Source organism: Astyanax mexicanus, chromosome 4 (genome assembly GCF_023375975.1).
Source record: "Astyanax mexicanus isolate ESR-SI-001 chromosome 4, AstMex3_surface, whole genome shotgun sequence".
Classification (NCBI taxonomy): domain Eukaryota; kingdom Metazoa; phylum Chordata; class Actinopteri; order Characiformes; family Acestrorhamphidae; genus Astyanax; species Astyanax mexicanus.
Window position 1 is genome coordinate 1580370 of NC_064411.1, and position 25521 is coordinate 1605890.

Consider the following 25521-nt stretch of genomic DNA (forward strand, 5'->3'; position numbering starts at 1 on the left):
TCAGTTTCCTGATGCTCCATTACTCGCTGGATGCTGGGGGTTCTCAGTCTCCTCCCTCGTTTCGCGTGATGATGACTGATCATAGATCTGTAGACACGAGAGCTATATTTGATATATGTAATATATGTGTATGTTTAGATATGTTCATTAATTAAATTAAATAAAGGGGATTATATATGATCACTGTAAGCTTTAGATTAAATAATTGTAAACACATTAATTAATAATGTATAAATGTCTTAAGTGATCTTACCTCCTCTCTTGTGTAGACGCGGTTCAGATGCTGTTCTGCATATAGAAAATGAAAAATTAATTATTGAGTTTCCCTTCATTAGTTGCTTTCAGAAGAAATCCTCCAACAAGAATAAAATAATGTGTAGGTGTATCAGACTGTAATGGACTGACTGATTAGTCTCCATGATCTTCAGTCATATTAACAGTATTTTATCATATGTACAGTACAGCACAGACCGAAGTTACAGTAATCAGGTTCTGCATGAACGTTATTAGACCTGTTTTAGGGATCACAGCACCAACTATATGTTCATTAGCCCCCTAAATAAAGATGTTGAGGGGCAATACTCTTTTATTTCATATATTAAAATCCTCAGAAATGGGGCATGAAATGTTGAAATACTTTTGTGTGATGTAACCCAGTAGTTTTCGGTTCTAGTCCTGGAGTAGCACAGGTTATAGAGTTTATACTGATTTACATCACACCTGATTTAACTAATGAATTAAGTGATGTGCTCCTGCTGAAGTGATCTGAGCAGAAAAAACACTAAAACAAACAGGTCAGTGGTGCCACATTACCAGAACCTAGAACCGCTTATTTAACCCCTACCCACTAAAACTGCCTCAGGGCCCACAGCTAAAATGCACTGATATAGTGAACTTTAATTTGATAATATTTCTTTGTGTGAAAACAGGTAAAATTAATTATAGGAAATACGTAAAAAAAACAATATATTATTAACTTATTAACAGGGATGCAACTACACAACAAATGCATTTCAGTGCATCAATGTATATTCTCAAATATACTATTCAGCCATGTCCAGCTGCTGTATCTCCATATATATAATCCCGGATTATAGAAAATGTGTGGGATGTGTTTCTAACACTCCATGAACACCCCTTTACCCCTACCACACAATCTGCAGCTACTGGGTATAGAGAATACTGGAGTTATTAAGGGATGGATTATCACAGGAAGAACATTAGGAACCTCTACAACTCTTCTTCAGAGACTTCTGACATGTTGCAGCGTTACAAATGTGAAGATACATAAATATTACCCATACCAGTCTAAATTGTTTAATCCTGGTTGATGAATGTGTGTGTGTGTGTGTGTGTGTGTTTGTGTGTGTGCAGTGATGTGAAAAGTTGAAAATCTTATTCTTTTTCATGTGGACATTTGGGCTTTATTTTGTAACAATACATATATAAGTACACACAAAACTGTTACTTATAATACAATCTCTTTATCCAGCTACCAGTCTCTGTGATGTGGAGAGATATTTATATTTATATTGAGAATGTGTTTAAAAAAGGTTTTACCTGCTGCTCTTCTCTGATGAATCTTATAACATCCAACAACCAGGAGAACCAGGACACCCAGGAGAACCAGTGAGGATCCAATCAAGATCACTGTCCAGTTTGGTTCTGAGTGATCTCTCGGAGGTTCTGTACATAAAGATAAAAAGGTTTAGCAGTTATCTTCAACAGTAATACAAATGAACCAGGTTTTTGTACAAACATGTAATGTAGTGAATTAACTGTGAATTTAATCCGTCCTGCTCAGTAAACTGTATCTGACTCTATACTTAATAGATTAATAGATGAAAACTATTTCTCCAGTTTATTGTAAACTTGCTTTCATCAGCTTCATTCAGTCAATTGTTTTTAAGCAATAAACTGAAGATCATGTATGAGTCTGCTCTTCACAGAGACTGGTTGACCAACAAAGATTACTTCAAGATCAAGAACCATGGGATTTCTTAAGAAGAAAACTGATATACAATGGTGAACATGGCAGGGATGAAATGAAAAAGCCACTGCTCTTCAAAAAAAAAAAAACATTATTACAAAACATTGCAGCTTTTCTGCAGTTTACTAAAGATCACATGGACAGCTCAGAAGAATACAGGAACAGTGTTCAGGTACAGATTAGAACAAAATAATGAATAATAAACTAATTACTAATAAAATAAAAATTCAATAGGACAGTCTGCCTATTATTATTCCAGCACATTTGGAATGGAAATATTACACCTGTCTGTGAGCTGAACTTCAATAAGACATAGGTCATGCAGCACAGGAACGACCAAGAGTGCAGAGAGCTTCTTCCCAATGACAGTTAAAGCTGAATAAAGTTAAAGTTTTGGAATGGGTTCAAGTCAGAGTCCTGATCTTAATCCAGTATAAATGTTGTGGGCGGGGTTGAAGTAGCAGTTCACCGTGTTCACCATGTCAAGAAGCTCCGCCCACTTCTCTACTACAATACCCAGTTACTATATTCACTAATACCACTTTACTACAACTTTACTACTGTACACAACACAAGCCTTATGTTCACCATGACCAGAAGAAGCTCCGCCCACTTCTCTACTACAATACAGAGTTACTATATTCACTAATACCACTTTACTACAACTTTACTACTGTACACAACACAAGCCTTATGTTCTCCATGACCAGAAGAAGCTCCGCCCACTTCTCTACTACAATACAGAGTTACTGTATTCACTAATACCACTTTACTACAACTTTACTACTGTACACAACACAAGCCTTATGTTCACCATGACCAGAAGAAGCCCCGCCCACTTCTCTACTACAATACAGAGTTACTATATTCACTAATACCACTTTACTACAACTTTACTACTGTACACAACACAAGCCTTATGTTCACCATGACCAGAAGAAGCTCCGCCCACTTCTCTACTACAATACAGAGTTACTATATTCACTAATACCACTTTACTACAACTTTACTACTGTACACAACACAAGCCTTATGTTCTCCATGACCAGAAGAAGCTCCGCCCACTTCTCTACTACAATACAGAGTTACTGTATTCACTAATACCACTTTACTACAACTTTACTACTGTACACAACACAAGCCTTATGTTCACCATGACCAGAAGAAGCCCCGCCCACTTCTCTACTACAATACAGAGTTACTATATTCACTAATACCACTTTACTACAACTTTACTACTGTACACAACACAAGCCTTATGTTCACCATGACCAGAAGAAGCCCCGCCCACTTCTCTACTACAATACAGAGTTACTATATTCACTAATACCACTTTACTACAACTTTACTACTGTACACAACACAAGCCTTATGTTCACCATGACCAGAAGAAGCTCCGCCCACTTCTCTACTACAATACAGAGTTACTATATCCACTAACACCACTTACAACTTTACTACTGTACACAACACAAGCCTTATGTTCACCATGACCAGAAGAAGCTCCGCCCACTTCTCTACTACAATACAGAGTAACTATATTCACTAATACCACTTTACTACAACTTTACTACTGTACACAACACAAGCCTTATGTTCACCATGACCAGAAGAAGCTCCGCCCACTTCTCTACTACAATACAGAGTTACTATATTCACTAATACCACTTTACTACAACTTTACTACTGTACACAACACAAGCCTTATGTTCACCATGACCAGAAGAAGCTCCGCCCACTTCTTTACTACAATACAGAGTTACTATATTCACTAATACAACTTTACTACAACTTTACTACTGTACACAACACAAGCCTTATGATCACCATGACCAGAAGCTCCGCCCACTTCTCTACTACAATACAGAGTTACTATATTCACTAATACCACTTTACTACAACTTTACTACTGTACACAACACAAGCCTTATGTTCACCATGACCAGAAGAAGCTCCGCCCACTTCTCTTCTCTACAATAGAGTTACTATATTCACTAATACCACTTTACTACAACTTTACTACTGTACACAACACAAGCCTTATGTTCACCATGACCAGAAGAAGCTCCGCCCACTTCTCTACTACAATACAGAGTTACTATATTCACTAATACCACTTTACTACAACTTTACTACTGTACACAACACAAGCCTTATGTTCACCATGACCAGAAGAAGCTCCGCCCACTTCTCTACTACAATGCAGAGTTACTATATTCACTAATACCACTTTACTACAACTTTACTACTGTACACAACACAAGCCTTATGTTCACCATGACCAGAAGCTCCGCCCACTTCTCTACTACAATACAGAGTTACTATATTCACTAATACCACTTTACTACAACTTTACTACTGTACACAACACAAGCCTTATGTTCACCATGACCAGAAGAAGCTCCGCCCACTTCTCTGCTACAATGCAGAGTTACTATATTCACTAATACCACTTTACTACAACTTTACTACTGTACACAACACAAGCCTTATGTTCACCATGACCAGAAGAAGCTCCGCCCACTTCTCTACTACAATACAGAGTTACTATATTCACTAATACCACTTTACTACAACTTTACTACTGTACACAACACAAGCCTTATGTTCACCATGACCAGAAGCTCCGCCCACTTCTCTACTACAATACAGAGTTACTATATTCACTAATACCACTTTACTACAACTTTACTACTGTACACAACACAAGCCTTATGTTCACCATGACCAGAAGAAGCTCCGCCCACTTCTCTGCTACAATGCAGAGTTACTATATTCACTAATACCACTTTACTACAACTTTACTACTGTACACAACACAAGCCTTATGTTCACCATGACCAGAAGAAGCTCCGCCCACTTCTCTACTACAATACAGAGTTACTATATTCACTAATACCACTTTACTACAACTTTACTACTGTACACAACACAAGCCTTATGTTCACCATGACCAGAAAAATGGCGCCAGGTAGATGATAACTTTACAGAAATGTGGTGCAAAATATACAGTGAAAATCCCGATTTCGCAGATAAAAGCAGCGCCATCCAGCTTTTGAAAAGCATAAGAAAAGCAAGAGCACATGAACATAGTGCAAACTATTGCTAACAGGCGCAGATCTGGTCAGAAATCCAGTCGCCCCATAGACAGGTGGCAGAACTGAATGACGAACAGCGGCAAGCACTGTGTAATATTTTTCTGTTGGCCTTTCACAAAGCAAAGTGTAATGGGATGGGAGCAGTAGCTCTCCAGCCCAGAAGGTTTTAGAACCCAAGTGCAGAGCAGTGGATCTCAAAGCAGGTAAACCCAAGAAAAAAGGAAAATAATAATAATAATAATAATAATAATAATAATAATAATAATAATAATAATAATAATAAATAAATATATAATTGTTAATATATATATATATATATATATCAATAGGATATATAATAATATTATATAATTATTATATTATATTATATCATATAATTATATTATGTATATATAAAATTATTATTAAGCCCCGCTTCACGCGGGGATCGAACCCAGGCTGTCACAGCCGCAGCCCAATGCTCTAACCGCTGAACCAGCGAGCGGATTGGGACGCGGCCGCTTTATTCGCCCTTAGAGCCTCCGCCGAAAGGGGCGGAGCAACGAAAACGGGCGGAGAGGGAAAACAGGCGGAAAACAAAATTCACGCCGAGCGTGAGTGAGAGAAAGGGGGAGAATTGTAAACAAGACTCGCCGTGGAAGCTACGGCTACCTCTTATGAGATGAGGTGAAGGATTAACTAAACAAAAGGGCTTCCAAAGAAAACAAAACTGAACTGAGGTGTTTGTGGATTATATGCTGTTCCACCAGAGAGGGGAGGAACAGCGGGAGAGAGAAGGTGAGCAAAACCGCGTGCCTCGCGGCTGCTACACACACACACACACACACACACACACACACACACACACACAGGAGAGAGAACACAGCTTAATCTCCAGCAGACTCCAGAGAGCGAGGAAAGGGACAGAGGAAGATACTTTTGCGGGAGGAGTTTTGCCAGCGGTGCTGAACAAAACTCTCTCCAAAGGGACAGCGGGAAGAGAAAGAGAAAAGAGCCGAGGCTCACTCGAAAAAAAAACGGGCATAGATTCGCTCTCACGAGCTTCAAAGATCCAGCGCCGAGTGGCTGGTTGGCTCTGCTTTTAAGCTGTTCATAGCAGGTGTTGGTAATTAGCCAATTAACCCTCAGCGCTGGCCTGGCGCGCCCTCCGATGCCCCGGAGGACGCCTCGATCGGCCACCAGCCCTTACACAAAGCTTGCTGAAGGAAGTTGAGTTTTGGGAGTGCTCTTTGATTCAGAGGACATAAATGAAAGCTGAGCAAGACATTTTGTTCATTATGTCTGCAGGGCTCTAGACTAACTTTTTGCACTGGCTGCACCGGTGCACCTAACATTTTTTTTAGGTGCACCAGCACAAATATTAGGTGCACTCAATTTATCAACTGCATTGCCTTTAACATCTCAGTTTTACAGGTTAACATTTTTTAGCACTGTCGATCTAGGCAATATTGACTTGTAAAACAATCTGGTCAGCATAAAGTTCTTCACTTGAAGCACAATTCTAGAAGAAACGTAATATACAGGAAAATGTGTTGATGTTTAAAGTGCTTTACTGACCTTAAATGTAAGCCTAAACCTCTCACTATAAATGAAATAAAAATAAAATGTAAAAGTGCTTTAGTGTTTTAAGGGCTTCAAACCAAATATCTTATAGCTCAATTTCTTATGGATTATTCTCCATGACCCAAGACTGATTTTATATAGTTTAAAGCACCTTTATTCACTTAAATTAGAAAATATTTTTTAGGAAAAGGTCACATAGGCCAGCGGTTACTCAAATATATCTAAATGAGTAACTACATTATAAGACATTTTTACATTAACAGTTGAAATGTCTTGCACTTTAGTAATAATCTTTACCAGCCCTGCTTAAAACGCTTAAATTAGATGCAACTACCAAGATAATTTAGATATTTGACCATATTTTCAAAATAAAATAAAAATCTTTTTCTTGGTTGTTCTTGGTTTACAAGTGTAAGTCTACAAGCTGATCTGATGACTTTTATTATGACACGTAGCTGATCGTGGATTAGTTGCAATGGCTAATGGCTAACCGGAGATGCTAACTGTATTTCTGAGCTGAATTAATCACTGTTTTGTGTTTTTTAATAACAGATTGATTTCTTAGTGCTGGTTAGAGTGGGTAGGATCTGTGGTTTGATATTAGATGTGTATTATGACTTTAGTTCAATTGAGTTAGTTATTTATTACATTCACAATTCCAGAATGCTGCTGTAGGCTCAATGCTAGCTAGGCTAACAGACTGCTGATGTTAATGAAGATGGCTAACTGCTAACTGGCGATGCTAACTGTATTTCTGAGCTAAGTTAATCACTGTTTTTAACAGCAGATGGGTGTGTCAACATTGTGAAGACATTCTGTTGTCCCTTACACTGCCCTTGAGCAGTGCAGCATGTCAGAGGGGTTTTTCACATCTCAATAGGATAAAAAAAACAAGTACCGATTCCGCCTGTCAGACTTTCGCCTCTCGTCTCTCATGCACATTCACCTGTCTGAGACAACAACAGAGACTTTTGATCCAAAACCAGCTGTTGATCTCTGGATGCAAACAGCAAATCGGAGGCTCAACCAGGGAGATAAAAGTCACCCTGCATTATCATCATCATCATTATCATCATCCACAAAGAAAGGAAAGAAAGAAAGTGAGTAGAGCAGTCAGGAGCATAGTGATGTTAAGCACTTGTATAAGTTGTAAAAGGTGAGCACCTTTTACAGCAATGTCTTAAGGTGCTCCTTTGGGAAAAAGACCAAACATTTTATGTGCGCCCCTGATATTGAACCATCACACAGTGGAAACTCAGTTTACTGTGGTCAGACTAAGGGTCCTTTCTTACATCCCACCAACAGTCTATTTTCACACCTTCCGTCTGCCTGGTTTAAATAGCAATGGTGCTTGTGAATATATCTACACTGATGGGCGTAGTAGTCTCAAAATGAGATGTCTTTAGGTACATTTCTGGTGTATTGCTAGCTTGTCAATACAGGTACACAGCAGTTCACCTCAACAATAAACAGAATAGTAAATAAAATAACATTGCTGTTCCCGTAAATGAGCTGCTGGAGCTCCTTCACAGCGTCAACCAGCAGCTCAGTTTCCTCTGCTAAAGCACTGCCCTGTTAAAATAACAATCTGCCAAAGTCAGAGCACATCTGGCTCTTAAAGGGAATTAGAAGTGACACAAGTTGTACATTTATCACTTTTGAAAAAGTTTTAGGTCAAGTTTATGCAAAAAATAAAGGCAATTTAGAAACTTTTAGACATCACTGTAATTCATATGCGTGTTATTCTAATATTGAGGGAGCAACTGATCGGATTGATGTTTGTTTGTTTGTTAATTTTATTCATAGGCAGCTTAGCTAAATTAGGTTTGAGCTGACTATGCACATAACATCTAACATAATAGCTTTAATATACTGTGTGTGTGTGTGTGTGTGTGTGTGTGTGTGTGTGTGTACCTGTATGAGCACAGAGTTCTGTAAATGTTATATTCTTCTGCTTAGAGCTGACCGGGTTGCTACAGTTACAGATGATGGCACCGTCCCGCACTGACAGGGAAAGGGTGACGCCTCCAGATGTCACTTCCTTCTCCTCACAGGTCTCATTATAACAGCTGGAGTTGATTGAGAGGTCGTGACCTCTGCAGGTGAGGGTGATGTTACAGGGGTCAGCGCTGCGTGTGTAAGTCAGAACTGGAGGATCCACTGGATCTGAGATAAAAACACAGATTATATATATTAGTTCAGTTTCAGTCATCACACACTGAAACCCAGACACAACAATAAAACACACAAACAATAATCAAAATGCACAAAAGGCATGTACTACTTATCTTAATTAATCATAGATGTGCATGAAATACTGAAAACCAGTGCATAAAATAAACCCAATCAGTGTGGCACTGTGACTGGATGTCTGGAGTTAATTTGACTTCATAGAGTTTGACCTCTTTAAAAATATCATATACTATTTAAAATCGCTACACAAGTTTACATCACATGCTGTATTTGTTTGTTGACTACTTAAATAAAAGGCAATAAAAAGGATCAAAAAGAGGTAAAAGGAAGTTAACAATGTTATTTTATTTGCTTTTCTGTTCATTGTTGATGTTAAAGTTTGGTTGGGGTGTATGGGTATTGAGCGCACATGCGTCGCCAAGATAGCAATGAACATCGTACTGTTCACATCTGTCTAGGTTAATTTTCGTCAGTGGTGCTACTGTGTTTTACATTACCAAGATAGACCAACCCAATCTGTGTATATATATTCATAAGATCTGTTGCTATTAAAAAAACACAGGAGGAAGATGTAAAATTCGATCTTCATTGGTAGAAAGATAGCAATGAGCACTGCGACGCGTTTTGTGCAGGTAATAAGATAATCTGTGGGCCCTATTTTAATGATCTATAGCTTCAGTTTCAAATAATTGAAACAGCTCACCAAAACCTCAACCTATCCTTTATATTTAACAATATTTGATTAACTTTACTGGTCCTTACTTATCTTAATTACTTAACTAAACTGAGTTGTTATATTATTTGTAGCCTCACGCTGAATTCAGCTCCGCGCTGCAAGAGAGAGAGGCTCAGCGCATTTGCCTGATTTCTCTTGATTAATTATCAGTAAATATGTGGCTACAATAGTGAATTTAATACCATGCATTTTACTACACTTGATCTTACCTTATTTATTAAAACGCTTTTTAAAAGAAAGAGAAGAAAACGTAATGTTACAAAAGTGAGGGGATGGACGTAAGTGCAGAATAATTATCTTTATTAAATTAACAAACTAAAACAAATTAACAAACAAACAAAATAAACCAAAGTTACACTGAATACAAAACTACAAAACACTAAACTTGAAAACAGGAATCTAAGAAACAGCATGAAACAAACCTGAACACGGACAGCAAACAAACTAACAAAAGACTAGACAAAGAAGGCTTGAAGCAAAGGGGCTTATATACATGAGGAGGGAACAAGAAACTGGAAACACCTGAGGATCAATCAAGAGGGGGCGGGGTTACAAATCACTGATGACAGGGTGGGGCTAGGGTGGAGACAGGACCAAAACACAACAGAAGCACATGGCTGGGAAACATGACAGGTAAACAGAGGGGCAGGAGCACAAGAGACCAAATGAGAGAGAAACACAAGGCAGACATGGGCTAAGCTGTGACATAACTCCCCCTCAAGAGAGGGAACAGAGAACAAGACGACAGAACTAGGACGATGGAACTCAACAAAACAGGAGACTGGACTAGATCAGGGGAGACTTGACTGTGAATGAAAACAAAGACTGGACAGGGGGCTGCGGCTGGACAAACGACTGGACAGGGGGCTGAGACTGGACAGGGGACACAGACTGGACACTGGGCATAGACTGGACAGAGGGCTGAGACTGGACAGAGGGCTGAGACTGGACAGAGGGCTGAGACTGGACAGAGGACAAGGACTGGACAAAAGACTGGACACTGGGCATAGACTGGACAGAGGGTTGGACACTAGACAGGGATGGAGACTGGACAGTGGGTTGAAACACAGACTGGAAAGTGGGCGGGAACTGGGACTGGACATGGGGCTGAACACTAGACAGAAACGCAGATGGGGCAGCAGACTGAACAGAAGACGGGAACGGGGACTGGACAAGACTGGACAGGGGAACTGGGACAAATACATTTACTGGGACGGACACAAATACGGTAATGGGAACAGGAACCGAAACATGACTAGACACAGGTACAGGAACACAGACAGTAATGGGGACCAAGACAGGGAGAGACAAGGGTACAAATACACACATAGACTGGAGCCCAGGACTGGTGAAGTTCAAAGTCTGCGGAACCAGCCTGGGCAGAGCTCGAGGGGCTGAAGCAGGAGATCTTGGAGCAGGTCTGGAAGCACACGACCTGGGGGTGTGCTTAGTTCTGGGAGCAGGCACAGGGGCGGCCGGAGCCACGGGCACAGGGTCAGAGGCGGCCGGAGCCGCGGGCACAGGGTCAGAGGCGGCCGGAGCCGCGGGCACAGGGTCAGAGGCGGCCGGAGCCGCGGGCACAGGCTCAAAGGCAGTGGGTACCACATGAGCGGCAGGCACTGCAGTCACAGGAGCGGCAGGCACCGCTGGCACTGGAGCTGAAGCAGTGGGTACCACGTGGGCAGCAGGCACTGCAGACACAGGAGCAGGAGCGGCGGACACCGCTGGCACTGGAGCTGAAGCAGTGGGTACCACATGAGCAGCAGGCACTGCAGACACAGGAGCAGGAGCGCTGGGTGCAGCTCGAGCAGGCGCGGCGGGTGCAGCTTGAGCAGGCGCGGCGGGTGCCGCTGGCAGCGCTGGAGCAGAGGCGGCAGGTACCAGTACCCAAACCCTGCCCACCTCTGCGAAGATATTCTGCTACGTCCATATTTTAGGTCTAGTCTTATGTTACAAAAGTGAGAGGATGGACGTAAGTGCAGAATAATTATCTTTATTAAATTAACAAACTAAAACAAATTAACAAACAAACAGGAAAACAGGAATCTAAGAAACAGCATGAAACAAACCTGAACACGGACAGCAAACAAGTCAACAAAAGACTAGACAAAGAAGGCTTGAAACAAAGGGGCTTATATACATGAGGAGGGAACAGGAAACTGGAAACACCTGAGGATCAATCAAGAGGGGGCGGGGTTACAAATCACTGATGACAGGGTGGGGCTAGGGCGGAGACAGGACCAAAACACAACAGAAGCACATGGCTGGGAAACATGACAGGAAAACAGAGGGGCAGGAGCACAAGAGACCAAATGAGAGAGAAACACAAGGCAGACATGGGCTAAGCTGTGACAGGTAATCCCGCCGCGCACACTGCCAAACTCCACAATGCGTGCCTGCGACATTTTAGAACACTGAAAAGATTTTAATAAATGAATTAGTATATTTAATATTTTTATAAATTTGCCCTGGGGATAAGAAACGAATGCTAACATATAGCTTTAAGTTTTATATAATTGACGGGCAGCACCAGACACCAGAATGACAACATGCTTTATGTTTCAGATATGAAAAAAAAAGAATTAAAAGTGAATTTCAGTTACATAATATCGAAGTGAAATCAAATAAATTTATGTTCAGTCAAAGTGCTTTTCTATTTAAAATTTTCATTTCTAAAACTCCAGCATTTAAGTGAGAATAAGCATCTGTTGAAATTCTTAAACAGCAGAATGCCTGTGTCTGCTATATTAAGCCACAGTTATTTAGTCTGTGTACTGAACATAAATATAAATCCTTATAACTGACAGAAATAAATATAACTAATAATAATTTATAGTTACTGTGCAGATTTTTAAGTATATTTTCTTTTTATAGTTGATTGCTGAAGGCTGTGGGTGAGGTGTATTTTTTCTGTGGTAAAGAAGTGATGGTATGGGATATTTTGGAGCGCATGGTGATCTGATCTGAAATTTCTGCAATCGCTGTTTCATTTTGTCTTTAAAATACCTTGCAGGCCATTCCAAAAAAGGAAACGGCCACCAATGTCCCGCAAGTCATAGTTTGGACACCACTGATCTAGACTGAGATTTTACTGAAGTTCAGTGAGGTTGGATGGGATTTAAGACTGGATCATTCTAACACATGAATATTCTCTGATCTAAATCATTCCAATGTAGCTCTGGCTGTATGTTTAGGGTGTTTCCTTCTTGCCACTCTTACATAAAGATCAGATTTGTAGAGAGCAGGACTTATAGTTGTCCTGTGAACAGATTCTCCTGATCCACCTGAGCTGTGGATCTCTGCAGCTCCTCCAGAGTGATCATGGGTCTCTTGGCCGCTTCTCTGATCAGTGCTCTCCTATCTGGATCTGTCAGTTTGGGTGAATCATTGTCATTTCTTGGTAGGTTTGTAGAAACAGGTGTAGAATATTTTTTATATTTTTGGATGATGGATTAAACAGAGCTGCTTGGAATGATTAAAGCTTGAGATATGTTTTTATATTCTAACCCTGCTTTAAACTTCTTCTCCACAACATTATCTCTGACCTGTCTGCTGAGTTCCTTGGTGTTCATGATGCTGTTTGTTCTCTAGTGTTTACTAACAAACCACTGAGGTCTTCACAGAACAGCTGTATTTATACTGAGACTTAACTCTTTAAACTCATTTAGAAACTTCTGAAGGCAGTTAATTGCACTGGATTTTATTTAGAGGTTTTAGAGTAAAGGGGCTGAATAGTTTTGCATGTAACACATTTTTGAAAACCATGTAACATTTTCATTCCATGTTACAGTTATAAGCTATTTTATGTTGGTTTATCACTTAAAATCTCAATAAAATACATTTAATTTTGTGGTTCAAGGTGTGTTAATACTTTTGCAATTCACTGTAAATGTTTCCATTTGCTGACTTTCTTTCTGTAACACTTACCCATCACAGTGAGAGAGTACTCAGCAACAGATTTATCCGTGTCAGCAGACGCTATTGCTTCATACAGTCCACTGTCTGTCTTCTTCAGGTTGTTCAGGGTCAGCATGCAAGTTTCCTGACTAAACTCCATCCGGGCTTTAAAGTCACCATACTTCACAACATTCTCTTGGTTAAATATGATAATATTTTTTTTGTTAAACTTCCAGTATAACTCAACAAAGCTAGATGTGCTAAAAGTAGGTTCCTGTATTTGCATTTGGACAGAAGTGCCAGCCTCCTTCACCAAAGGTTCCGCCCCGGAACCTGTAGAGACAAAAACATTTTATCACCACTTATTACTTGTGATTATTTTTCACAATGTGTCTGTTGCTAAATTTAATTGACATTTTTCACACATGCATATAAAAACCTTAATTTAGTTTTTTAACCCATTCAGAGGTGAACTTTGTGAAGTTTGTGTGCTTTGGGTCATTGTCCTGCTGCAGAACTCAAGTACTCCTAAGCTTGAGGTCAGTAATGAACAGATGGACGGATTCTGATTCTCCTTCAGGATTTTCTGATAAACATCAAGTTCTGATCTGTTACATCAAGTTATCGCACCAGACCATCACACTACCACCACCAGTATGATGTTCTTATTTATGTTTGCTTTACGCCAGATATAATGGGACACACACCTTCCAATAATCCAAAGAATATTTAACCAAAGTCTTGGAGATCATTACCATGTTTGTCTTTCTATGTTAATTCATGTATGGCTGAGGGTGTATATATATATATTTTGCTTTTTTCTATGAAGTTTTACTATTATTATTATTATTATTAGTAGTAGTAGTAGTAGTAGTATTAGTATTAGTATTATTAGCACAATCAGTGAATAACAGTCAGATTCTTGGTAATTTACTGTTATTTACAAACTCCACAAAGGTTTAGTTTTTTTTTTCTACTGAATGTTTGAAACTGTTATCCAATAAAAAAATTTTAATGGGTTGGAGTGCTACAGAGAGTTGTTGAATCCAGTTGCTGAACAGTAGATCTCAAAGCAGGTAAACCCAAGAAAAAGGGGAAATAATAATAATAATAATAATAATAATAATAATTGTTATTACTATTGTAACAAAAATAAATATATAATTATTATTATATGTAGTACTATTATAATACTAATTAATAATAAACACAGAGAAAAACAAAACCCCGAAAACGGGTGGAGACTCGAGAAGGGGGAAAACGAAACTCACGCCCAGTGTGAGTGAGGCTATATGTAAACAAAGGCTTGATGGGAAGATGGATATATAAAGTAAAAGAGCAGAATGGAAAAAGAATGAGCCAAAGCTCGCTCAGAAAACCGGCATAGATTCACTCTGAGGAGCATCAAAGGTCCAGCGCCGAGTGGCTGGTTGGCGTTGCTTATAAGGTGTTGGTAGCAGGTGTTGGTGATTAGCCAAAGCAACCCTCGGCGCTGGCCTGGCGCGCCCTCCGATGCCCCGGAGGATGCCTCGGTCGGCCACCAACCCTTACAAAAATACTATTTACTTTTATTCTTCAAATTATTAAAATATTTCAGTTATTGTGACAGCCCTATTGCTGACTGTCTGCCTGTCCTGGGCTGCGTCTGTAACGCAGAGGAGGCAGGATGTAAACGCAAGTCAGATTTATTCTCTATTATTACAAAATAAACTAACAACAAAACACTAAGGAAGAACTATAAAGAAAAAAGGTTACTGAAACAAACACTAAAAAAACAAAGGATAAACTAAAAGACTTAAACAAGCAAAATAAGCAAACAAAGAAACAAATTCAAGAAAACCAACCAGACCACTGTAGACAAAAAACACGGCAGATCCAAACAGAGTAACAAGACGAGTTACAAAAAGTGAGCACATGGGGTATTTATACTCAGGCACACACTAGGGACACCTGTTACAAATGAGACAGGAGGGGTTACAGATAACAAGGCGGGGCTAAGGCGGGGACAGGACCAAAACACAGCAGCACATGGCTGGGAAACATGACAGGTAAACAAAACAAGAGAACAGAGGACAGGAGCAGGAAGGAACCAAAAAAGGAAAAACACTGGACAGACACAGGCTAAGGTGTGACAGCGTCCAGAAACCCCAAAAGTGTCTCCTTTTTCCTACCGATCCTCCTCCTCTCCTCCGTGACCCGGAAACTGATTTTGTGACGCCATCTTGCCGCCTGTCCGAAAACCGTAGGAGACGAAAGAAGGCGCTTAAAATCCTCCTGTGGGAGGCTTCTAACGGAGGGTACATAAAAGTATCCTACTCCGGAAGACTTTTAAGGATTTTTGAATGACATCACTGCATCCACGCCCACAGAGCACGTGGGAATGGAGAAGGGAACGCACAAATATACGTCATAAACGTATTAATTAACTAGGTTCCTTATCTAAATGTATATATATATATATAATTTTAATTTATCTATGTATTTTTATTTTTTTACTTAGGGACTGATGAGTAAACTGAATCCCTCATAAGGCTGAGGTCAGACAGGGCTGCCAGCTTCACTGGCCGGAGATGCGGCCTAAAATGCGTCTGGGAGTAAACAGGATTTTATTGGAATATCTGAATTTTTAGCTGTGTGTGATAGTAATGTTCTGAAACCTGTGCTGAAAGTGAGCGTTGTGATTGGTTCAGTTCATCAGTAGTCAACATCCTATATAAAGGGATCAGCTGTCCCATTTCCCCAAGCTCCTTCCCTCCACTCCTCCTCCTCCTCTCCTCTCCTCCATTCCTCCACCTTCTTCCGGGGTAGGAGAGGAAGAGTAGGAAAGGAAGAGTAGTGAAAGTTTCTTGACGCAGCCCTGATTATAGCTCTCGCTCTAAAGACTGCATTTCCCTGTATGCACCTGCACGCTACCCTCCGAATCACATGACTGGCGCGTGATGGCGTATGCTGACTCCAGAGCGTGTCCCTGCCTTGGAAGGTAATGATTTCCTAGGCAGCCTTTTTTTTTTGTAAAAAGTAGTGAGCACCACATACGAAGTGGTGAGCACCACATACTAACTATGTGGTGCTCACGCTTAGCATATTCACTTGCCTGTACCTGACTTTACAGACTGCTACGTTGTGCTGTGCACATGCTCTGCAATCCTCCATAAAGCAGTTAATATTAGCTAACCTAGCTAACGTCAGCTAAAACATTTCACACCGAAATAAAGTAGTTAAACATAAGTAGCTAATTACAATAGTTAGCTAAATACAGTAGATTTAGATAACTACAATAGAATATCACAGCTAATACCCTGGTGAAAAATATATATATACTTAATTGTTCTTAAACCATATGGAGAAATGTCTGTATGCTGTAAATATACTAACAGATTTATGTACTTAAATATATTACCTAAAATATATTAAAAGTACATTAATATTATGCTTTTATCAAATGTTTGAAAGTAAACTTTGATCATACTTTTCAAAAAGTACAATATAGTGTATTTAAAAAATATACTACTATGAAGTACAATTTTAGTGTAATGTAATTCGAAATACTTTTACAATACTTACTTCCAAATATACTTTTGTCCATTTTTAGCAAAGTGTGTTAAAAACCGCTGTTACAGTAGTTCCCCTTAAAGTACAATATATCATGAAACTTTTTAGTAAGTAAATTAAATTACTACATTGGTAAAATGTTAAATGGTAAAATATATTTAGGTATTACATTAATATAACAGTTAAAATGTATTTCAATGCTCTGTAATGATAAATAGGAAATATAAATATAAGTAAATTATAGGATACAGTGTTAAATAACACATTTAAATGTCAAACTAAAAATATAAGGAACAAGAAGCATATTTATACTCTATTGTAGATAGATCACATATATTTAACATCAATTCAACTTAATCAGTCAACTTAGTACATTTCTAATATACCTGGTGTATAATAATAATAGTGATACAGTTGTAATACTCATTATTAAATCTATTATATTTTACTGTAAGCATATTTAAAATATGGGGTTACATACATGAAGTAGTTTTATAAATGTTTAAATGTTACTTATTCAATATATTTAAAATATTTCCATTTTAGTACAGTTAAGTACACTTAGCACAATTTAAGTAAGACTTTTGTACTATTTTTATACAATTAAAGTTTAATAAGTACAAATAAAAGCTGTTCCATTTTAGCACTCTTTAAATATACTGATTAATAATAATGTGGCTACAAGAACACTTTAGTGCACTATAGCATAATAATAGTGCTTAGTATACTTTAATCTACTTTTTTCACTAGGGTAGATAATAATAATTACTATATATAGTATAACTTTCTGACAGTTAATTAACTCACTCTCAAGGTAACCAAATACTGATCAAATATTGTATGCCGTTATATTTCACTACTGGCATCAAATATTTATTAAGGTAATGTTAGTGTAAAACAGCACTGAGTTGTGAGACTGGAGCTGTGCTGAGCCGTGAAATGGTAAATGTGTGTGGTGTCTGACCCGTGTGTAAAACTGATGTACATATACAAAAGCTTCTTTAAAAGTAATTAAGTTTTGTGATAAAGAAACCCTCAACCATACCTGAATTAACATAGAAAATAAATGCAGGTCATTTTTGAGCCATGTGTGCATTAGTGGGGTAATGATACAGAGAGGGCATTTATTCAAAAAGTAAGAAATTATAAAATTAAATAAGGCTGTATGATGATCAAAAACAAGTTACTTAAGTAATACCTTGAATACTGAATGACTGTATTAATTTATTGCTAAATAATAGAAAATTAAAACTCAGCCGGGTCACATTTGACCCATGTTGCACGTTAAAGGGTTAATGAGTTAATGTTGATTTGTTCATTTTCTTAGATTACACTCGTTAATAAATATAACACCGGAGACTGATACAAAACTCAGCATAAAGTTATGTCACATAAATGATTATAGGTGTTTTCTGATTAGACACTGATTTTTCCACAAGAGGGCGTAAAAGTGCCTTCCTCACTGCTCCATCAAAAGTCTCTCAGGGTACTACTCTATTGGGCAGTGTACCTCTTGGTGAGAGATTGGGCATTGCCTGTCTATGTAAAGATCCAGTTAATTATAGGATTTATTTTAGCAGATTTTCTTATGTATCCTGCATAATATATTAATTGATACTTTTTATTTTAGTTTAATGTAATTTAATATACTTCTAAAATACTTATTTCCAACTAGAAAAGGCAAAGTTCGTGAACGAACTTTAAGTTGGCTTGTCAAATAGTTACTAAGTTGTGTAGTGTGGTGTGGAGTGTGTGGGGTGTGGAGTGGGTTGTGGAGTGTGTTTGGTGTGGTGTGTTTGGAATGTGGGGTGGAGTGTGGTGTATGTGTGGTGGAGTGTGGGGTGAGTTGTGTGTATTAGGTGTGGAGTGTGTGTGTTGTGGAGTGTGTGTGGTGTGGTGTGTAGAGAGTGTGGTGTGGTGTGGAGTGTGTGTGGTGTGGTGTGTAGAGTGTGGTGTGTGTGTGTGAAGTGTGTGTGGAGTGCATGGGGTGTGAAGTGTGTGTGGTATGTGTGTGGTGGAGTGTGTGTGGTGTGGGGTATGTGAGCTGTGGAGTGTGTGTGTGGTTTAAAGTGTGTGTGGTGTGGGGTTTGTTTGGTGTGGAGTGTGTGTGGTGTGGGGTATGTGTGGTTTGAAGTGTGTGTGGTGTGGGGTTTGTGTGGTTTGAAGTGTGTGTGGTGTGGGGTATGTGTGGTTTGAAGTGTGTGTGGTGTGGGGTATGTGTGGTTTGAAGTGTGTGTGGTGTGGGGTGTGTGTGGTGTGGGGTTTGTGTGGTGTGGAGTGTGTGTGGTGTGGGGTATGTGTGGTTTGAAGTGTGTGTGGTGTGGGGTATGTGTGCTGTGGAGTGTGTGTGGTGTGGTGTGTAGAGAGTGTGGTGTGGTGTGGAGTGTGTGTGGTGTGGTGTGTAGAGTGTGGTTTGTGTGTGTGAAGTGTGTGTGGAGTGCATGGGGTGTGAAGTGTGTGTGGTATGTGTGTGGTGGAGTGTGTGTGGTGTGGGGTATGTGAGCTGTGGAGTGTGTGTGTGGTTTAAAGTGTGTGTGGTGTGGGGTTTGTTTGGTGTGGAGTGTGTGTGGTGTGGGGTATGTGTGGTTTGAAGTGTGTGTGGTGTGGGGTTTGTTTGGTGTGGAGTGTGTGTGGTGTGGGGTATGTGTGGTTTGAAGTGTGTGTGGTGTGGGGTATGTGTGGTTTGAATTGTGTGTGGTGTGGGGTTTGTGTGGTTTGAAGTGTGTGTGGTGTGGGGTATGTGTGGTTTGAAGTGTGTGGTGTGGGGTATGTGTGGTTTGAAGTGTGTGTGGTGTGGGGTTTGTGTGGTGTGGAGTGTGTGTGGTGTGGGGTATGTGTGGTTTGAAGTGTGTGTGGTGTGGGGTATGTGTGCTGTGGAGTGTGTGTGGTGTGGGGTGTGAAGTGTGTGTGGTATGTGTGTGGTGTGGGGTATGTGAGCTGTGGAGTGTGTGTGTGGTTTAAAGTGTGTGTGGTGTGGGGTATGAAGTGTGTGTTGGGTGGAGTGTGTGTGGTGTGGGCTATGTGAGCTGTGGAGTTTGTGTGGTTTAAAGTGTGTGTGGTGTGGGGTTTGTGTGGTGTGGAGTGTGTGTGGTGTGGGGTATGTGTGGTTTGAAGTGTGTGTGGTGTGGGGTATGTGTGGTTTGAAGTGTGTGTGGTGTGGGGTTTGTGTGGTGTGGAGTGTGTGTGGTGTGGGGTATGTGTGGTTTGATGTGTGTGGTGTGGGGTATGTGTGGTGTGGAGTGTGTGTGGTATGTGTGGGGTGGAGTTTGTGTGTGGTTTAAAGTGTGTGTGGTGTGGGGTATGAAGTGTGTGTGGGGTGGAGTGTGTGTGGTGTGGGCTATGTGAGCTGTGGAGTGTGTGTGGTTTAAAGTGTGTGTGGTGTGAGGTTTGTGTGGTGTGTTCGTGTGTGTGTGTGGTGTGGGCTGTGGAGTTTGTGTGGTGTGGAGTGTGTGTGGTGTGGGGTATGTGTGGTGTGGAGTGTGTGTTGTGTAGAGTGTGGTGTGGTGTGTGGAGTGTGTGTGGTGGGGTGTATAGTGTGTGTGGGGTTTGGTGTGTGTGGTGTGGGGTATGTGTGGTGTGGGGTATGTGTGGTGTGGAGTGTGGTGTGGTGTGTAGAGTGTGTGTGGTGTGTGGAGTGTGTGTGGTGGGGTGTATAGTGTGGTGGGGTGTGTAGGGTGTGTGGTGTGTGTGTGGTGTGGGGTATGTGTGGTGTGGGGTATGTGTGGTGTGGGGTATGTGTGGGGTGTGTAGAGTGTGTGGTGTGTGGAGTTTGTGTGTGGTGTGGTGTGTGTGTAGTGTGGTATTGGTTCTGGTGTGGGTTGTGTTCAGCAGTCTCTTCTCCATACAGATACAGTACTGAGGAGCAGGGCAGAGAGGGGGGCCGTGCGCAGGATCGGCTGGTGTGTGTGAGATGGCCAACATTCCGCCCATTCATTCCTATGGGGAAAGTTCGTACGATAATTTTACGAAAACCGTAAATCGTATCGGTGAGATCAGCATATCGTCTGAAACGTCTCTGCAAGTTCTGTATGTCTTGTGAATTTCGTGGTTCTAACTTGAAAATTGTGACTTTTAGAGCAGTTTGAAAAAAGTGTGAATGGAAGTCTATGGGGAAAAAAGTGACTTTGACGGAACCGTGCTAGAACCCTGGTTCTCCGATCGCTTAGAAAAGCACAAGCAACTTAAGTGGCTATGGGTTCTACCAAACTGTGAAGTTTGGTGGTTCTAGCTCAAAAACTGTAGGAGGAGTAGCGTTGAGAAATTTTAGCGTAGAAGAATAATAATAATAAGAAGAATAAGAAGAACTATAAGTTGGCTTTGACAAGCCAACTTAATTATACCTCTGTACATTTTTAGCAAAGTGTGTTAAAACTACTGTTACAGTAGTTCACTTAAAGTACAATGTATCATGTAACTTAAAAAAAAAGTAAATTAAATTACTACTTCTAATTTAAAAAAATTTAAGTCAATTTGTAACACGGCAAAAAATTGAAGTACAGTATATTAAAATATATTTTTATAACCAACAAAGTATAGTAGAAGTGTGCTCCTTACAAAATACAGGAACACGAAGCATATTTATACTCTAATGTAAATAAATAAATATTTTTTATCATCAATTCTTAGTAAATATACTCTAATATACCCAGTGTATAATAAATAGTGATACAGTTGTAATACTCAATGTATTCTAATTTTACTGTAAGCATATTTAAAATATGGAGTTACACACATGAAGTAGTTTAAATATTTAAATGTAAGTTAAGTATATTTAAAATATACTGTAGCCTGCTGCTAACCCCGCTAGCACTGTTGAAGCAGCGTTAGCATTACCTGCTAACCGCACTAGCTCTTCCTTCATTCAGAGGTGAGAACATCAGATGGTAGTCTGTGTTTTTACAGTGTTAAAACAAGCAACGTGGGACGAACCGCTGGCTAATATCGCCCTGGATTACTGAGACATTCAGGGTTCCTCAGTGTAGTGCTGTCGGGCGACATTAGCCGTTAGCTGCTAACCCTAGCTTAGTCGCTAATGCTAATAATTTGATAATCTAAGCTTACTGTAAGTAAAGTGAAGTGCTTTACTCACCCAAATAAACAGTTTTCATGAGAGAAATCTGTGTATATTAATATCCAGCGCTCGTTAAACTTTAAAAGAAAGTATTTTTTTATTACAGTTTTGTTTACTTAGCTTAACTTTACTTAACTTTGCTGTGTCTGCTGCAGAGGGAGTTTCTGCATTCCACACCACAAAGCATCACAAAGCAAAAGGTGTTAATCTGAATATTAATATTTATTATTGTTTAGGGACTAATGTTGAAAGGAGCAAGACTGTGAAAAGGAGTAAGATTATGTGATCATAAAAGCCAATTTTGGTTGTTTTGTTAAATAATTATTCATATATTAAAGTTACAGTTACACAATTACATGGTTATGGCTGAATTTGTCAACTGTTTACATCCCTTCTGTATACACATTGACATAGTTCCACCAATTACTTGAAAAGATGCTCATGTGAAATCATTAGCTTAGCAAGTTGCCAACCAGGCTGCTTCTGGCTGTAGTTATAAAGACAATTATGAGCAGTCCAACCTTAGTTCGACGAAAGTGAAAATTGCGTGCTGAGACATAAATAAATGATCCACCTAGCAATATTTCTACTGCATATATCAACGTGTAAATAGCCTACTTTTGACATGCTAATTTATTTTAGAGAAATACTCTTTTTTTTTTTTTGCTCACATTCCTCGTGTACTGGCATTGATAGGGGCAAGGGCGTCACCTGGCCTGTGACAGTCAGTTAGCTTAACTTTAGAGTTAGCTAGCTTATATAGGTAGTCAAGGTTTGAGAAAATAAAACCATTTATGTTTAACTTGCCCTGATGTACCTGATCAACCAATAACTATTTCATTTTAAATAGTTTTTATTAATTTAGTATTGTAGGACTTACTGTAAGCTATAATTAACGAAAATTAATTTAGCTAAGCAGTTAGCTAGAAGCTGGATGTTGTGGATCGCCAGAATTTAGTACAGTACTTAGTTTAAATGATTTTATTAACCCTGGTCTCTGCCCCAAAATTGTATGTTTTCCACCGGATCCAACTGATCAGCTAATAAAGTACACATTATAGTGTTAAACATAATATATATATATAAACATATATATCAGGATACTTATTGTAATATATATATATATATTGCTGCTACGCCCATGCCCTAAACCACCCCTCCACCACCACCTTGTGCTAAGCAAAGGTGTAGGTCTGTCTTGTGCCATCCCCCTACCCCAAGTGTCCTCGTTTTTGAAAAAAAAAACGAAATATGGTCACCCTACTTGTAATCCAGTGTGCCATATAGTGTGAAAAATACGGTAAATGTTATCCTGCTTGGTTGTTGTATTAAACTTTTAATCTAGTTAGCGATGTTTAAATGAGTTGAGTTGAAGCACACAGAGGAAGGGTTTCCAGGAATGACTCCAGATTCCAGAACTTCCCTTCCCTGACTGGTCACAAGATTTATCTCCAATACAGCATTTATTAGAGCAGCAGAACCTCCATACCCAACCGTCTCAAACTCATCTTATATCCAGACTAGAGGATCCAACAGAGTCTAAACTAGAGTCTCTTTTCAGTTACATAAAACTTTTTACACTGTAAACTTATTAATAAACGTTAATACTGTTATCTCTCTAATATACCATCACTATGCACATTCACACAGATACATATTCATTACAGTACAACTATCAACTTCTTACTGCTTATTTTATCAATTAGTGTATTTTAAAGAAAATGCTGGAACATCACAAAAAGTATTATTATTATTATTCATTTCAATTATGTTTTCTATAAAACTGCAATACTGAACATATCACAGTATGTTAAGCAGACATAGTCCTATAGATGTCATAAATGTTTTTCATGCTAAATAATAAGTTTAATAAAGTTTGATGTGACAGACTGAACTTATTTTATCATATCTAAAATGTATTATTAAATCCAGTCCTTTTATCAGAAATCTATTTATTTATTTACATAAGAGAAAAATAGCTTAAGTTTCCTGTTTTTAAAGCATTTCCTTATTTTGTGCGCAGCGTACAACGTAAAAACTACAACTGTAAAATAAAAACAGGGTAACAGCTGGTATAAAATCAGGTCTTTAGCGCCATAATGTAAAATATAAATTAACCCTGTGAGGAATCCTGTTTTAAATACTTTATAATATCGACACATTCCTTAAATAAGCTCATTTAAAAAAAAAAAAAGTTTTTCAGGAAACACAAAACAACTAGCGAAATATTTATGCGGAGATATGGAGAGGAGATGATTTATGCAAAAAAAAAAAGTAAATTATTTTAGGAGGGTGACCATATTTGAAAGTTTCTTACTGCCTAAAGACTGAGCTAGTTCTAGGTGTGGTCAGGAAACGGTCAAAGTTCTTCAGAATAGTTTAAAAAACGTATTTTATTATATATAATCTTATCAAGCCCTCACTAAAATACAAATTTTCAGTCATTTTACGTGTTTAAAAAAACAAAATATAAAACAAAGCACTAAAAAAAAACACATCTTTGTTTCCAGCGTTGAGTAATCCTCTACTGGTCTAATCACGCTAAAAATTACTGAACACTGTTCAATAGAAGAGATTTTGATACAGTAAACATATATAATGATGTTTAATATTTCTTTTTTAACCATACCTGAGATGAAGATGAGGAGAAAAAAGAACAGCGGTGTCACGGCCATCGTGGTGAATGCGAATGTTAACTTCCTTTTTTCTCACGTTGAAACGAGCTCCACTACTTCCGCTGTTGTGTTATTACTCAGTGCAGTTACTGCAGTTACTGATATTAATATACAGACAGACTGTTATGAAAAAAAGATTTTGTCACATAAAGGACACATCTTGCAGTGAAAAGCTTTGATGATTTTACCCCAGTCACACACACAAAAAATAAAATAAAAATAATGAAATGCAGATTTAATATATAATATACATATACTAAAGATAAAGTCTCAGGCGATGTCCTGGTTAAAAGTACAGGCACCCTTAGGGAATAAAATATTTCTTGCAGTACTCCACCCTCTGATTGGCCCATCTGTCCTGACTGGTGGTGTTCCAAAACCAGACTGTGGTGTTTCTCACAGGAAGCCTTATATGATACAGGAGTAGAAGTTCTGCAGCATCCAGGGATTGGTGGATTTCCAGCTCTTCCAGCTTGATGGTGAGTTGGGAGGGAGTAAACAGGTAGATATTTACATAATTATCCCTCCCAGTGTCCTGTCAGTGAGTCTGTTTTGTGTGTAATATTATGTATATAGTGGATGTGAGGGAATATAAACTGCAGTGGGAGTTTATATAAAATCTGATTTCTCCCCAGTTTCCATGGCCAATTACCCAACCCACTCATTAGGACTTCCCCCCCATCACTAGTGATGCCCCAACACACCAGGAGGGGTAAAAAGACAAGAACACGCTTCCTCCGACACAT

At 39.1% G+C, this 25521-nt stretch overlaps 2 protein-coding genes across 4 annotated transcripts in view; both read right to left on the bottom strand.

Moving 5' to 3' along the window:
• On the bottom strand, window positions 1-24775 carry LOC103047872 (uncharacterized). The gene is made up of 5 exons (XM_049478418.1): window positions 24730-24775; window positions 13508-13810; window positions 8566-8817; window positions 254-288; window positions 1-87 (listed from the first exon to the last, which is right to left on the bottom strand). Exons 1-5 carry the CDS (start codon window positions 24773-24775, stop codon window positions 1-3), a joined length of 723 nt encoding a protein of 240 aa, XP_049334375.1.
• Window positions 1-25521, bottom strand: part of LOC103033222 (SLAM family member 5-like) — a 69999-nt gene that overhangs the window by 1070 nt on the left and 43408 nt on the right. The gene's annotated exons all lie outside the window — the stretch shown is intronic.